A 13,000-nucleotide genomic window follows, 5' to 3' on the forward strand; every position below is an offset into this window, starting at 1 on the left:
TCTATGGATGTTCTGCAATGTGCACATTTTGTACAAATGTAGTATGTTGTTCCTGACCTAATAAAAAATGACCCCTGTGTAATACTCTAATATCCATAACGTGAGATTATTGAGGATTGATCCATTTAAAATTGTTTAGTTCACAAAAGCTAAAACCATTGTTAATATGTCCACTTATAACAGGTAATAGATCATAAAATCACCTATACATCAGAAATAAGTATAAGATTTAATTAAAATGACAAAGAAAACATTTTTGTTTATTTAAAACCTGATGAAAAGCCAAAAGTCTAGAAAGGTGTTACAGGTAACGTACTCTCCAGCACTAATGTTACAGATTAGGAATAAAACAAAAATGATCATCACCATGGCTGACCTCACTTGACCTTACTGACCCATAGATCAATGCGCCTTCCTTTTGTAGATCTGCCTTTGCAGATGTGTACACCCGAACCAACATGTCTGGTGAGTCTATGTGTATGGTGTGTGGTAATATGACCTGCTGCGTCACATAGCCAGACTATCCATTTATCAGTTAAGAGATGATTGGTATGCACACCAAGCTTACAGGATTAGAGTACACCTCTGCAGCGTACCCTGGGAAAGGTTAGGGCTGAACAGAGCAGCTGCATGATGGGTCCCGGGCACTGGATGGCACTGTTGCTCTTGTTAAATCTCCAACACATGTTACACGTTGCCCCATAAATCTGAGGCCCAACCCTCGGGCCACTGTGTTTGCGGTTATGACCTTATTGTTGCAGAAATGGTTGCTGCATTAAGGTGTGAATATTACTTCATTAAGCACATCATTTCTGTGTCAGAGACGAATATGGTACTCCAGGCGCCTATCCATTGCACACGCAAGCAGACCCCGCCTCCATCCAAACAGACTCCGCCCGCTTCCAAATAAACCCCGCCCACATCCAAACAGAGACTGTCCACATCCATACGAACTACACACATAAACAAACTTTGCACACAAGCATCTACCACCAAAAAACCCCAAAAACTCCTATGGGCACGTCAAACAAACTTTAAAACAAGAGTAAGTTTTAGTAACAAACTGCTGTGAAATTGTGCTCAGGGGTATCATTATCTCTCCCTAGCACAGGGTGAATCTTCAGGGGTGTGTAGGGAAGTCAAGACCTCACAGTTCTCCTTCATGCGTTATGGTGAAGAACAGTTCTGGAAATTGAAATGGCGCAGTTGCACTGCAGACTTGGTGGTGATGGGAGCAATGTGCTGCCCTGGGAATAGGCTATAGTTAAAGAATATTATTTAAGAAAACTCCGTATCAAAAAAATATCATTTTTTAAATTATTACATTATTCACATAATTTTTGATAAAGAATTCCAAATAATATGTAATCTAACCACGAAACTTTCAAACTACCTTTCATTCTACAACTGCTCAGACCACGGATTCTGAGAAGGTCGCCTACACAAAAAATGTCGATCAAGATTCTGTCACAGCATAACTGTAGCACCCCCTAGTGGCCTTGATCTGTCAACTGATCGTTAAATCACAGAGCCTTGAAAATCTTTTGACGCTGACAGTCATTTATAATGAAATATTTTATTCCATATAATTATTACATTATTTTACAGCATTGCAATAGCAGACAAACATGAGTAAGATACAGTAACCTGTACAATTCTAAAACTTCACCTTTCAAATAAAAATAAACATCCATTTTCTACAATACACAATAGTCTGACAAAAAAGAGAAATCTAATTACATAGTAATGGTGATTTCCATTAGGTTGTAGGAGTACAGTTTCTGGTCGGTTCATGAACTCCTGTGAGGTATTTTAGCTGCCAATGGACTACACAGTATGCTGGAGTATACTGAAGTATACCGGAGTATGCTGGAGTACGCTGGAGTACGGTGGAGTACACCCCACATACAGAGGCAATTCTGTTGTTCTTCTGTGTTGTTAATAAGACATTGTGAGCTGACCACTCTTATTACTTCCTACCAGAGAGACAAATAGTTCCTCTGTCCAAGCAATAATAGCAAATCCGGGTCTAGCCACTTAGTATACAAACTTTCTTTATATGTCTGTTTATTGACCCTCTCACGTTCAACACAAACTTCAAAAGCAATTAAGAATCATACAAACAGAAGGTTTCATATGTTTACATATTCATGATTGCTAGTCAACAAACCCTCACTCAGGCGTTGATGGGGGATGGGAGGATGGGAGGATACTTCTTATAGGTTGAAAAGTTTCGTTGCTAATATCAGTGCCGTGCGATTCTGATAACACAAATAAAGAAGTGAAATGTCTGGAGGCTTGCAGAAGAGGAAGAGAAAATACACCAGAAAAGGCTGCATGTGAACCACCTCTCTGAGACTGTCCTCTACCAGTTGCAGAACAGTGTCAGAAACTCAACTGCTTCTGCTATTCCCATGAGGCCTTCATCTACACGTCTGGGGTTCCTGTCGTCGCACACACAACGTTTTGTGCAAGAGAAAGGGAACATGTACCAGTCAGTCAATTATAAAAATGATACAAATAAAGTAAAATAAAAGAAGGTAACAAAAGTCAGTGGCCAAAAGCCATTCGAGCTAATATTTTAACCTAGATCAATAAGGTCCTCTTCAACATGTACCTCCTCCTTCAGTTTTCTTCTCAGCCAATCAGCCCTCAGTTGCTTAATCTCATTTCCATAAGACTCATGCAACTTGCTGAATTCCTCCAATGGATCGAAGTTAACTAACGGCCACTCCCCACAAGGCCGGGCGGGGCCATTTAGAGGCGTAACATGGGCGTTCCTCTTTGGCCAGAGTTTGGGCGATCTCTTGTTAGAGGTTTTAGCTGGCATGGGCGGAGCTTGGAGGGCGGAGCTTGCGCTGTAGCTCCTCTTTTCTCTGGGTAACGGGATGGGTCTCTGTATAAAGAAGGGGGGTCCTGCACTGAAGGAAGCCATGGCGATGGTGGGGGCTTTCACATGTGAATCACCCGCAATGTTGGACTGCTTACTGTTAGTTTTCTCCTGTTTAGTTTCTGTTTGATATGGGTTAGAAGAGGGTGAGGGATAGGGAGAGAGGATACCGTCCAGATCATCGTCTTGTTGGTGTCACTTTTAATGTCATATTAAAAACATGTCATTGAGATTCCCAGTCTCTCACAGAAACATGAATAAACTCAATATTGATTACCAAGATAAGATGAGTGATATTGTGTTAATTAAATTCAGAAAAACTCCACTGTGCACAGAAAGAAGTCCGATTAACACATAGCACAATCTACGTGATTTCACAGCCTTTAGCAGTTTGAATCTTTTACAAACCAAGCAAAAATCAGCAGTATGAGTACTTACAGCAAGACCAAAGAAAAATACTTAATGTGGTCATTTGGAGTCAAGACAAGCGAAGCATGATGAAAGCATATCACTAACCTTCGTAAAGTCTGGCCAGGTCTTTGACGAGCAGCGCCAGGTGTCTGTGACTTGCGGACAGCAGTGTGCAGACCCAGCTATCCTTACTCAGGTGGTCCTCCGCCGCCAGGTGGTACTTGCGCAGGCCTGGTCCCTTGAACACTAGCGAGAAGGCGAGCTGGCCATCCGCTTCGTCAGGCTGGACATCACAGCCCTCCAGGACGATTACACCCAGCAGGCTGCGGTCGGCGGGTCGCTCCTGGTAGAACAGTAGGTTCCCCTTCAACACGAACCAGCGGCGCAGGTAGGACGTGTTGCGCTCTCTCTGCGGGACGCAGCGCTACATTAGGCACTCGCAGGGAAATCGCCAACCTTGTACGTGCGCACACTGGCCACTGCATTAGGCATACCTGTATGTGTGGTGACTAGGGTTGGGGCGATAATCAAAATTTGGACGACTGAACGGTTATCGTCTCCAGAATTATAGCGACAAGCGATATGATCGTGATGCAAATTCTGTTAAGTACAGCACGTGAGCGTCAAATGGCCATTCATTATTTCAGTCACGTGAGGTGAACCGACGCATCTCGGTGGGAGAGTAACAGATAATTTAAAGAAATAAAAACTGGATTTATTTTGTGTATAGTTACCCAGTTGTTGATGATTTCTTTTAGCAACATAGCCTGGTTCGGACACGAACGTACTGCTGTCGTTATCGTTATCGTTTACCTTATCGTGCGCTCATGCCATCCATCAGCAGTTCAAATTCTGAGGAAATCGGATAGAAAACTTGTGTTGAGTTTTTATTTTTATGTAACACTGTTAATATCTAAATCTCCATGTTCGTTTGGTTATATTGCCAAGCTGACATTCTTCTGCTGCAACTGAGCAGAAGAGAATTAAAATGCGGGTTTCACTCTCTATGGGACAGTACAGGTCAAATGGGCCGGAGTGGATTTACATTTACCGCAGACTCCATTGGCACACTTATAATCTGTTATAATCTTTTCCAGTTTCGTTTTGAAAAAAAAAAAAAAAAGTAGTTAATTAGTTGGTCACGTTGTACGGCCAATAATGAGATGCGGTCTTCTCTATTGCCTACATTTTTAACAAACCTAATATTGTAGTGCTTGTACAAAGGGAATTGTTATATAAAGGAGAAGCCATTCAAAAAAACGTGATGTGGGAATAGTATGTGACAAAAAAGAACAGGGCCCCCTTTCCCAATATGATTGTAGTGTTGAGGTCGTATTAAACACCAGCGTGTTCGGTATAATACTTTCTGAACCACTTAAAGATGATTTTTGTTTAGGTTGCTTTATCGTCACTGGTTTTAGTTAGTGCAATATTCGATTCGATCTGTGTCAGTACCAGTCAGATGTGATTGAAGAGTGAGAGGGAAAGCAGACAATAACAACATAACAATATGATAACATCCAAAACTCAGCTAAACGTCAGGCAAACAGCGTTTTTCTCCTTCATCCAATACTCTGCAGATCCGGTCGAGCGGATCCACTCAGTTAAACCAGAAAGCACACAAAGAATGACTGTGCAAGAACGAGAAGAACTGACTCCGCGAGAAAGAGAACAGAATTTTAGGAATTTAAAATACGGAGACACCCTGGAGATACAGAGAGGGGAACAGACCTCTATAGAATAATATTTGGCTGTTTTAATGAAGACGAGTAAGACCTCAATTATAAACTTAGATTCGTGATGCTGGTGAAGAAATAGGCCAGGAGGCACGTGCTGATGCTCCGCGTTTCCCAGCTAGATGTCTCCACCATTCTTCAATTAACGCTGTGCTAATTTAATCGTTTTTCTATTTATTAGCAACATTCGCTTGAACTCGTAACAGTGAGTCTGCATCGCATGTAAATCAAATATAGAAACAGCACGGTGCACAACGTGTTATTAGCCTTCCCCTGGCGGCCTACCTTTTTATAAAGATATCCCTCTTTATCCACAGGTGAAGTACAAGAAAGGTAGTGGGTTAAGATTTTCTCATGGATCTTCATAACAACGCCCTCTGGAACTGTACAAAAAGAGAGATAGCTTACTGCTTAACCAATCTCCCTTTCAATTTACTATAAACAAATACTCCCTACAAAATTACAGAGCAGATTTTCTGCACATTCAGTTACAAGCTATACAGCCTCCAAAATGTGGATACCTTTAGGCTACTTTTAAGATCTGCCAGATCTCCCCTTGTGTGTGTGTGAGTGTTTGCGTGCGTGTATGAGAGAGAGAGAGAGAGAGGGGGGGGGGGGGCTGTGGGTGGCCGATGGCCCCTTCAACATAAAATAAACGGACCGTTAAACTTACTTGTGTCCAAGCCCTATGTCCTGTGATCCATTCTTAATCCATCAGAATCCATCAGAATCCATGATTGGAAGCATGAAACGTTTCCGGTCATCAGTGGCGTGTAAAACAGGGCTCGCTGAAGTCACTAACCTCCTGCGCTGCTGAATGAGATGATATTTTCGGGTTTCGTATTACCGGCGTCCGCCCTCACTCCGTTCTCGCAAAACCTGTGTTGAAATATAAATAACACGAGCGACTTCCTGGTAACTAAAGCCGACACAGTGTCTAACCTTGCCGACCAGGAGGTCGGAGCTGCACAGAGCGCAGCCGGGCACAGCGGAACATCACTTTCTGAGTTTCTTCTTCACAAACACACCTCATTTTAACGGATGCGACTCTCACTGTCCACCAGAAGAAGCGTCATCATTAAATAAGATAAAATGAATCCCGTGTTTCCCCATTGTTTTAAAATTCGTTTTTATGGTATTCATAGACTTAGCCAAGATAGATTTATTTCATTCCGAAGACCTTTTTAAGGCAAAACAATGTACAGTGTATTTGTAATTATTTTCAGTTTAAATAAGACCGTGTTGAGCAATCCGATCCACTAATTTACATAATTGTGAAGTTGTGAGCGTTATTCTTAGTGCTGTAGCCCGTAGGCTTTAACCTGCCCATAATACCTGAGGTCCGGGTAGCACCGATTTTCCGTTCTAGTAATTACAGTGGCCACAAAGTCCGTCTGGATTTGAGTTTTGGGTTCGTGTTATACTGGAGTATCTGTAGCCGATCTGTTTCTGTGCAAAAGTTGTGGTAAATGTCCTCGAGCCATTGCTTACCACAGAATTGCTATTATTACAGTTGTTTGTTTGCTTGTTTGTTTGTTGCTCAGCAATGACCACCATGCCGCTAGCATATCATTGGGAATGCTGGTCTGCAAACCAGCAATTGGGCAACACCCCATTTAAAACCCACCCATTAGGTAAGTGTACCTGCTGAATGCAGTGTATGTGAGGCCAAAAATGTGACATCTCTCAGTTGTACTGCTCTAAAGTAAGGATAGCTTTAAACTTTGCTATTATATGACGTTAATATATAATGTATAACATAATAATACAATATTATAGAGTGAAAATACTTAAATATCGTTAAAAGGCATCCAGATGTGGATTAAGAATCGTAACCTCATACTAGACATGTGCTTCTGTGTTTAACTACTCTGTGATTTCATTTTTAGTTCCCACTGTCACATGGTTGTGACGTGTCCCACCAACATTAAGCAGGCCTCAACAAGAAGAAAAGTACTGAACATTTCAACGTCAAGCCAAATAGGGGAGAATTTACATAAAATTAATTTTAAATAAGTGTGCTATTTTCTGGTTACGTCGGGATAACTTTGAGAAACACGGGCGCTTGTAATTCTGCAGTATAATGCAGGGTTTGGAATATATTCAGGTATTACACTGGTGTAATACTCGTGTTTTAATACTGAGCCGTGCGAAAAGGGGGCAGTAATGTCCACAAACCTCCACCAGGAAACCAAAAACGAAGCGGCGCATGTATGACGTTACTTCCGCTGAAAAGTTGAATGGCGCAGAGGGAATAGCAACAAGCACACACAGGTGCGCAGCTACTTTACTGTACTGTGCGAATGAAGTACTTTTTAAAAAGTGTATTTGCACAGGGTTTCGGAATATCAAACCTGGCTCAGCTAAACATTTGCTTCCGAAGAGCAACTTTAACTTTACACCACTAGGCCACCACTCCGTGCTAGCTATCATGTCAGCTAGCTTGCTAATGCGTAAATTTGGGTAGCAGGATGGCTAAACGTTTTGAACGTTTGTTGTTATTTATTGTTTATCTTATCTTCTCTAGCTCTTATCGGTTACCAGAGGCTAACGGTGTTGACGTGAGCTGAATCCAAACCAGTACAAGGCAAAGGTAGTCAAAAAAGGGCAAGTTTAGCTAGCTGCCTCGCAGACAGCCCAGCTACGCCGCGAGCCCTAATATCTAGTCCGGAGTTACAGGTTGTGTTGACTGGCATGTGTCGGTGATCGCTCGCAGTATGTTAATGCATGGATGTGTGTGCTGATTATGGACTTTATGAACTGAGCATTTGTAGCTTCTGCACGTCTAGTCCCTGTAGATACGAGCGTCTACCAAATGTTGATGATGTAAATGTAAAATGCATTACAAGTCTTCACGGTGGCATTGATTAGACTATGCTAAGTATTATTGATGTGATATATTATGAACTATTTTTGCGTAGGCTTGCCTGCATATTTCACATATTTTAGATGCGTTTGTGCAGTGTGATTTCATGAACAGCTGTTATAATACCTTTCCTTAGGTCTTCAATGCGTTACTGTCGAACTGCTGTGTATTTCAATTCAACTGCAAATGCATAAACACAACCTACTCTGTTCCACGTCTGTGCATGCAGTTATCAATTACTAAAAAAAAAAAAAAACCCAAAAAACAAGCATAAATGTTTCAGTTGGTCTCATGAAAACCAATATTAGGCTGATTTTGTTAGACCTTTTAGGAAGCTTTTCAGCAGAGTTCTCACTGCTTGCAGACTTCCCTGCACCCCCTTGAACAACCTTTTAATCAACAAGCAAACAGAAAGGTCACCTGGAGTGTTGATGCTCATACGATTCTTCAAATGTCTTTTAGAATGTCAAAACGGAAAGTCACATTTGAGGACGGGGATGGGGAGCTTAGCTTGGACGACGACGTGCCGAAAAAGAAGGTGAGTTGTTTGTGACAGACAGCACAGTGTAGGCCTTGTGCTGGAAAGAGATTTCTATTAAGACACCCTAATAATAGTACACTGCTGTCTGGATATTACTGGAAATATGTTGTGTTTTTATGTGCCCATTTGCAAAAACAGTTGCTTCACAGGTACTTGGGAAAGAGTTCAACTGGTGTAAGCCAGTGCAGACCTGCTAACCTTCCTTTACGCAAGCCATGTGCAGCTCTAGTGCTCTCGTTCTGTGTGTGTATCAATGCATTTAAATCACCTGATGTCCTCAGAAGTAACCAGAATCATTGTGCATGTCAGCTAATCTTAACCAAAAATGGAAGACAACCAAATGAGGCAGCCACTTAGTTTTCAGACATGCCTGCCACTATAACATTTATGTTTGTCATGTAGTTTGGTTTTCTGTAAGAACTGTCCATTTAAGGGTGTTGCCTGTTTGGTTGATTTATACCATTGATTGGCAAGCTCTAGTGAGCGTTTAATTATGAATTTATTGATATAGCACAGGACCAACAGCATTACAGTGTGCATGAATATAAAGTAGGATTGGTGTATGTTGAATTCTTATGTGTGTGTGTGTGTGTGTATATAGTAAATTCTGGTAAATGACTAGTTTTCAAGGTCAAAATTTAGATTGAGTAACATTTGACAAAGTTTTAATTGCAAATATAAAACTTTGATATTACATGAGTTCAGTTTTTGTTTACTGATCTTTACAAAGATCTGTTTTGTTTACAAAGGTCTCTTACAAAGATTTGTTTTCCACATTATTAATAAATGCATGTAAATGAGCTCGGTGACATTTGTGTTAGTACAGTACAAACAGTAAACAGCCGTGTCATCCATGCTGAACTTACCTTTGAATTACTGCGTGATGTTTCAATGTTCACACTAGAGATCTGCAAAGCACCATGAGTGAATCCTATGAGAAGCAGTTGTAAGATACTGAGAAGGTGGACCCTTATAAAAAGCACTGGGATTTGCTGTGTTTTGGCAGAGCAAGCACTTTCAGAGCTGTAACAAGTTTTATAAGCTGATCAGACAGAACGAGAAGTGCTGCATAGATATCTTGGTATTTTCCAAAGAGTGCATTAGTGTATGTATAGACCTACCTGCTAATTTTTGTTATTTGCCAATAGTTTGCTGCTAAGACATCAGAATATGTTCCAGCGGTAGTGCGGTGCATTTAAAATCCTAATGTCCTCTGTACCCTTACAGATGTATGATGAGGTGAGTGGGCCAGGATCCAGGTTTAAGGAGAAACACTCACTAGATAGTGATGAGGAAGATGAGGGAGAGGATGGAGAGAAGAACAGCAAGTACAACATACTTGCCAGCGATGACGTAGAAGGTGTGTCTCCTTGTTTGTGCATTTGATTTAGTGGTGTAGCATATCAGAACCAGGATGGAAAACATTTCATTCATGATGACATATTCAGGTACCTTAGCACAAGTCTTTGTAGTTTTAAAGCTATAAAATTGTCACAAGCCATTTGAATAGTTCTATTCTTAATTGTGCGTGTATGTCTGATCCTGCCTGTGTGCGTGTATGTCTGATCCTGCCTGTGTGCGTGTTTGTCTGATCCTGCCTGTGTGCGTGTTTGTCTGATCCTGCCTGTGTGCGTGTTTGTCTGATCCTGCCTGTGTGTGTGTGCGTGTTTGTCTGATCCTGCATGTGTGTGTGTGCGTGTTTGTCTGATCCTGCCTGTGTGTGTGTCTGATCCTGCCTGTGTGTGTGTGTCTGATCCTGCCTGTGTGTGTGTGTCTGATCCTGCCTGTGTGTGTGTGTTTGTCTGATCCTGCCTGTGTGTGTGTGTTTGTCTGATCCTGCCTGTGTGTGTGTGTGTTTGTCTGATCCTGCCTGTGTGTGTGTGTGTTTGTCTGATCCTGCCTGTGTGTGTGTGTGTTTGTCTGATCCTGCCTGTGTGTGTGTGTGTTTGTCTGATCCTGCCTGTGTGTGTGTGTGTTTGTCTGATCCTGCCTGTGTGTGTGTGTGTTTGTCTGATCCTGCTTGTGTGTGTGTGTGTGTTTGTCTGATCCTGCCTGTGTGTGTGTGTTTGTCTGATCCTGCCTGTGTGTGTGTGTGTTTGTCTGATCCTGCCTGTGTGTGTGTGTGTTTGTCTGATCCTGCCTGTGTGTGTGTGTGTTTGTCTGATCCTGCCTGTGTGTGTGTGTGTTTGTCTGTTCCTGCCTGTGTGTGTGTGTGTTTGTCTGATCCTGCCTGTGTGTGTGTGTGTTTGTCTGATCCTGCCTGTGTGTGTGTGTGTTTGTCTGATCCTGCCTGTGTGTGTGTGTGTTTGTCTGATCCTGCCTGTGTGTGTGTGTGTGTTTGTCTGATCCTGCCTGTGTGTGTGTTTGTCTGATCCTGCCTGTGTGTGTGTGTGTGTTTGTCTGATCCTGCCTGTGTGTGTGTGTGTGTTTGTCTGATCCTGCCTGTGTGTGTGTGTGTGTTTGTCTGATCCTGCCTGTGTGTGTGTGTGTTTGTCTGATCCTGCCTGTGTGTGTGTGTGTTTGTCTGATCCTGCCTGTGTGATTGCAGGTCAGGAAATGGCAACCATTGATTATGATGAAGGCGTGGCCATCACACCCTTCAATTTGCATGAAGAGATGCAAGAAGGCCATTTTGACTCAGAGGGCAACTACTTCATCAAGAAGGAAGAAAACATCAGGGACAACTGGCTAGATAATATTGACTGGGTACAATTTATGCCTGGACACAGTCAGACATAAATACCCACAGCAAGAATAATTCTATTCCTAGAGATTGATTCAGAACCTGGGAATTTGTTTACACATATGTCCATTATGGGCAGTGTAGGGGGGAAAAAAGTGTCTGTTTGTTTATGCAGGTGAAGATAAAAGAGCAGCAAGTGAAAAAGAAGAAAAAGGGTCTTGGAGCCAAGAGGCGGCGCAGACCTGGCGACGAGGACGAGGCTGAGGAAGAGAGGCAGCGTGAGGAGAGGCAGGGCGACGACGACGACGATGATGAAGAGGAGGAAGAGGAGCCGCAGGAAGACCCGCTGGCCAAGTACAACCATCATCAACTAATCGAAGCAGTCGTCGGCCTGCTGTTGCCTGGAGAGACCGTCTCCACGGCTCTCCGCAGGCTTGGGGGCCTCGGGGGTCAGAAGAAAAAAGGACGGCTGAGGGAGCAAGGGGAAGCGGGGCAAGAGGCGGAGAAAGGGGAGGAGCCAAACAGAGACACTGAGAAGCTGGAGAGGCTGACGGCCTTGGCAGACAGACTGGTGGGTGCCGGGGAGTACGAAATCTACCAGCAGACCTACGAAAAACTGGCCTACAAACTAAAGGGGATGCAGCAGAGACAGGTAGCGAAGCCTCGGGCCAAGAAGGAGGAAGACGAGGATGAGCTGGATATGTTTGCTGACCAGTTTGATGAGCAACATGGCAGGGGGAAGGGAGACGAGGAGGAGGAGGAGGACGAGAGCAGAGGTAAAGGGGAGCCGCAGGGAGTGGAGCTTGACTGAGGGCTGTGGGGGTAGTGCTTGACTCAGGGCTCACTGGCTGTTCACTGACTCCGTTGACCCTACTGAAGAGCACAGTGCAGTTGCATGTTGGTGGGAAGCATGTGCTTACACCAGTTCCCAAGTCCTGGTCTTGGTCCTGAAGGTCCCTCTCCTGCACATTAGTCATGTTTCAAGAGCAAGGCTACAGCAGAGACTACAGGGTAATATTATCTCAAGGCTTATCCTCCACACTCCTGTATGATGGAGACAGCGTAAGGGGTCCAGGCAGACTTTAAAGACGCATGACATGGCTTTAAGCAGCACAGAAGATTTAAGACTATGATGATCTGTTTTTAACGATAATGTGTACAACCCATCTGTCTCTGCTTCTGCTGTTTTTTAAACTGTTTATCAAAACTTCCCCACATGAAAGATAGCAGGTGACTGAAGGTCTCAAAACATTCACCAGTTGCAGTTTGTTTGTTTTTTCTGCAGTGAGTGATGAGGTCATGTGGGAGTATAAATGGGAGAACAAGGAGAACTCTGAGCTCTATGGACCCTTCAGTAGCCAGCAGATGCAGGTGGGAATCTTCTAGAAATATGGAGGTTCATCCATACAAAGTCCATTTTAATAAATATGTGAATGATGAATAGATACAGCACAGCCTTGCTGATTTCCCGTTAGTTTCTTTAATCTTCCTTCCATTTCTCCAGGAGTGGGTTGAGCAGGGCTACTTCAAGGATGGCGTATACTGCAGGAGGATTGACCAGGAAGGTGCACAGTTCTACAACTCCAAGAGACTGGACTTCGAACTATATACGTGATGTGATCATGTTTTGAGACTCTTTTTCCACACCTGTTATCTCTAAGAGAGTTTTACCGAATTGGCATTTGTTGAATTGGCATGTTTCTCATAAATTCACCCATGTAGGAAACCACGATTAAGTGCTTGTTCTCAAACCATTTGATATATGATCCTGTGCTTTGTTTTAAAATAAAGGCTTTGGTGACTATCCAGTGGCTTATTTTAAATGTTGTTCCTTTGAGATGCATACGTAGGCCACTCTTTGTTGTTTGTTTTG

General features: G+C 42.9%; 2 protein-coding genes across 8 annotated transcripts; one reads left to right on the plus strand and one right to left on the minus strand.

Annotated features, from left to right (window-relative positions):
* Positions 1-1,229: 1,229 nt before the first annotated feature.
* pheta2 (PH domain containing endocytic trafficking adaptor 2) lies at positions 1,230-6,572 on the minus strand. 4 transcript variants are annotated; one of them, XM_081711566.1, is made up of 5 exons: positions 5,559-5,615; positions 5,323-5,420; positions 3,407-3,710; positions 2,587-3,012; positions 1,230-2,444 (listed from the first exon to the last, which is right to left on the minus strand). In XM_081711566.1, the coding sequence occupies exons 2-5, from the start codon at positions 5,401-5,403 to the stop codon at positions 2,428-2,430; spliced, it is 828 nt and encodes a 275-aa protein (XP_081567692.1). In that variant the 5' UTR covers positions 5,404-5,420; positions 5,559-5,615; the 3' UTR covers positions 1,230-2,427. The 4 variants fall into 4 exon arrangements, with proteins under 4 accessions (XP_081567692.1, XP_026871509.2, XP_081567693.1 ...); XM_081711567.1 differs by lacking the exon at positions 5,559-5,615 and adding an exon at positions 5,711-6,572 and having other exon boundaries at positions 1,231-2,444; positions 2,618-3,012; XM_081711565.1 differs by lacking the exon at positions 5,559-5,615 and adding an exon at positions 5,711-6,572 and having other exon boundaries at positions 1,231-2,444.
* A 623-nt stretch (positions 6,573-7,195) lies between these two features.
* On the plus strand, positions 7,196-12,933 carry cd2bp2 (CD2 (cytoplasmic tail) binding protein 2). Of its 4 annotated transcripts, none has more exons than XM_027015651.3 (8): positions 7,196-7,311; positions 7,565-7,644; positions 8,366-8,441; positions 9,672-9,804; positions 10,993-11,150; positions 11,303-11,903; positions 12,413-12,498; positions 12,632-12,933. In XM_027015651.3, exons 3-8 carry the CDS (start codon positions 8,367-8,369, stop codon positions 12,740-12,742), a joined length of 1,164 nt encoding a protein of 387 aa, XP_026871452.2. In that variant the 5' UTR covers positions 7,196-7,311; positions 7,565-7,644; position 8,366; the 3' UTR covers positions 12,743-12,933. The 4 variants fall into 4 exon arrangements, with proteins under 4 accessions (XP_026871452.2, XP_026871451.2, XP_026871450.2 ...); XM_027015650.3 differs by having other exon boundaries at positions 7,565-7,630; XM_027015649.3 differs by lacking the exon at positions 7,565-7,644 and having other exon boundaries at positions 7,217-7,311.
* The last annotated feature ends 67 nt before the right edge of the window (positions 12,934-13,000 follow it).

Source organism: Electrophorus electricus, chromosome 3 (genome assembly GCF_041902795.1).
Source record: "Electrophorus electricus isolate QZ-2024a chromosome 3, ASM4190279v1, whole genome shotgun sequence".
Classification (NCBI taxonomy): domain Eukaryota; kingdom Metazoa; phylum Chordata; class Actinopteri; order Gymnotiformes; family Gymnotidae; genus Electrophorus; species Electrophorus electricus.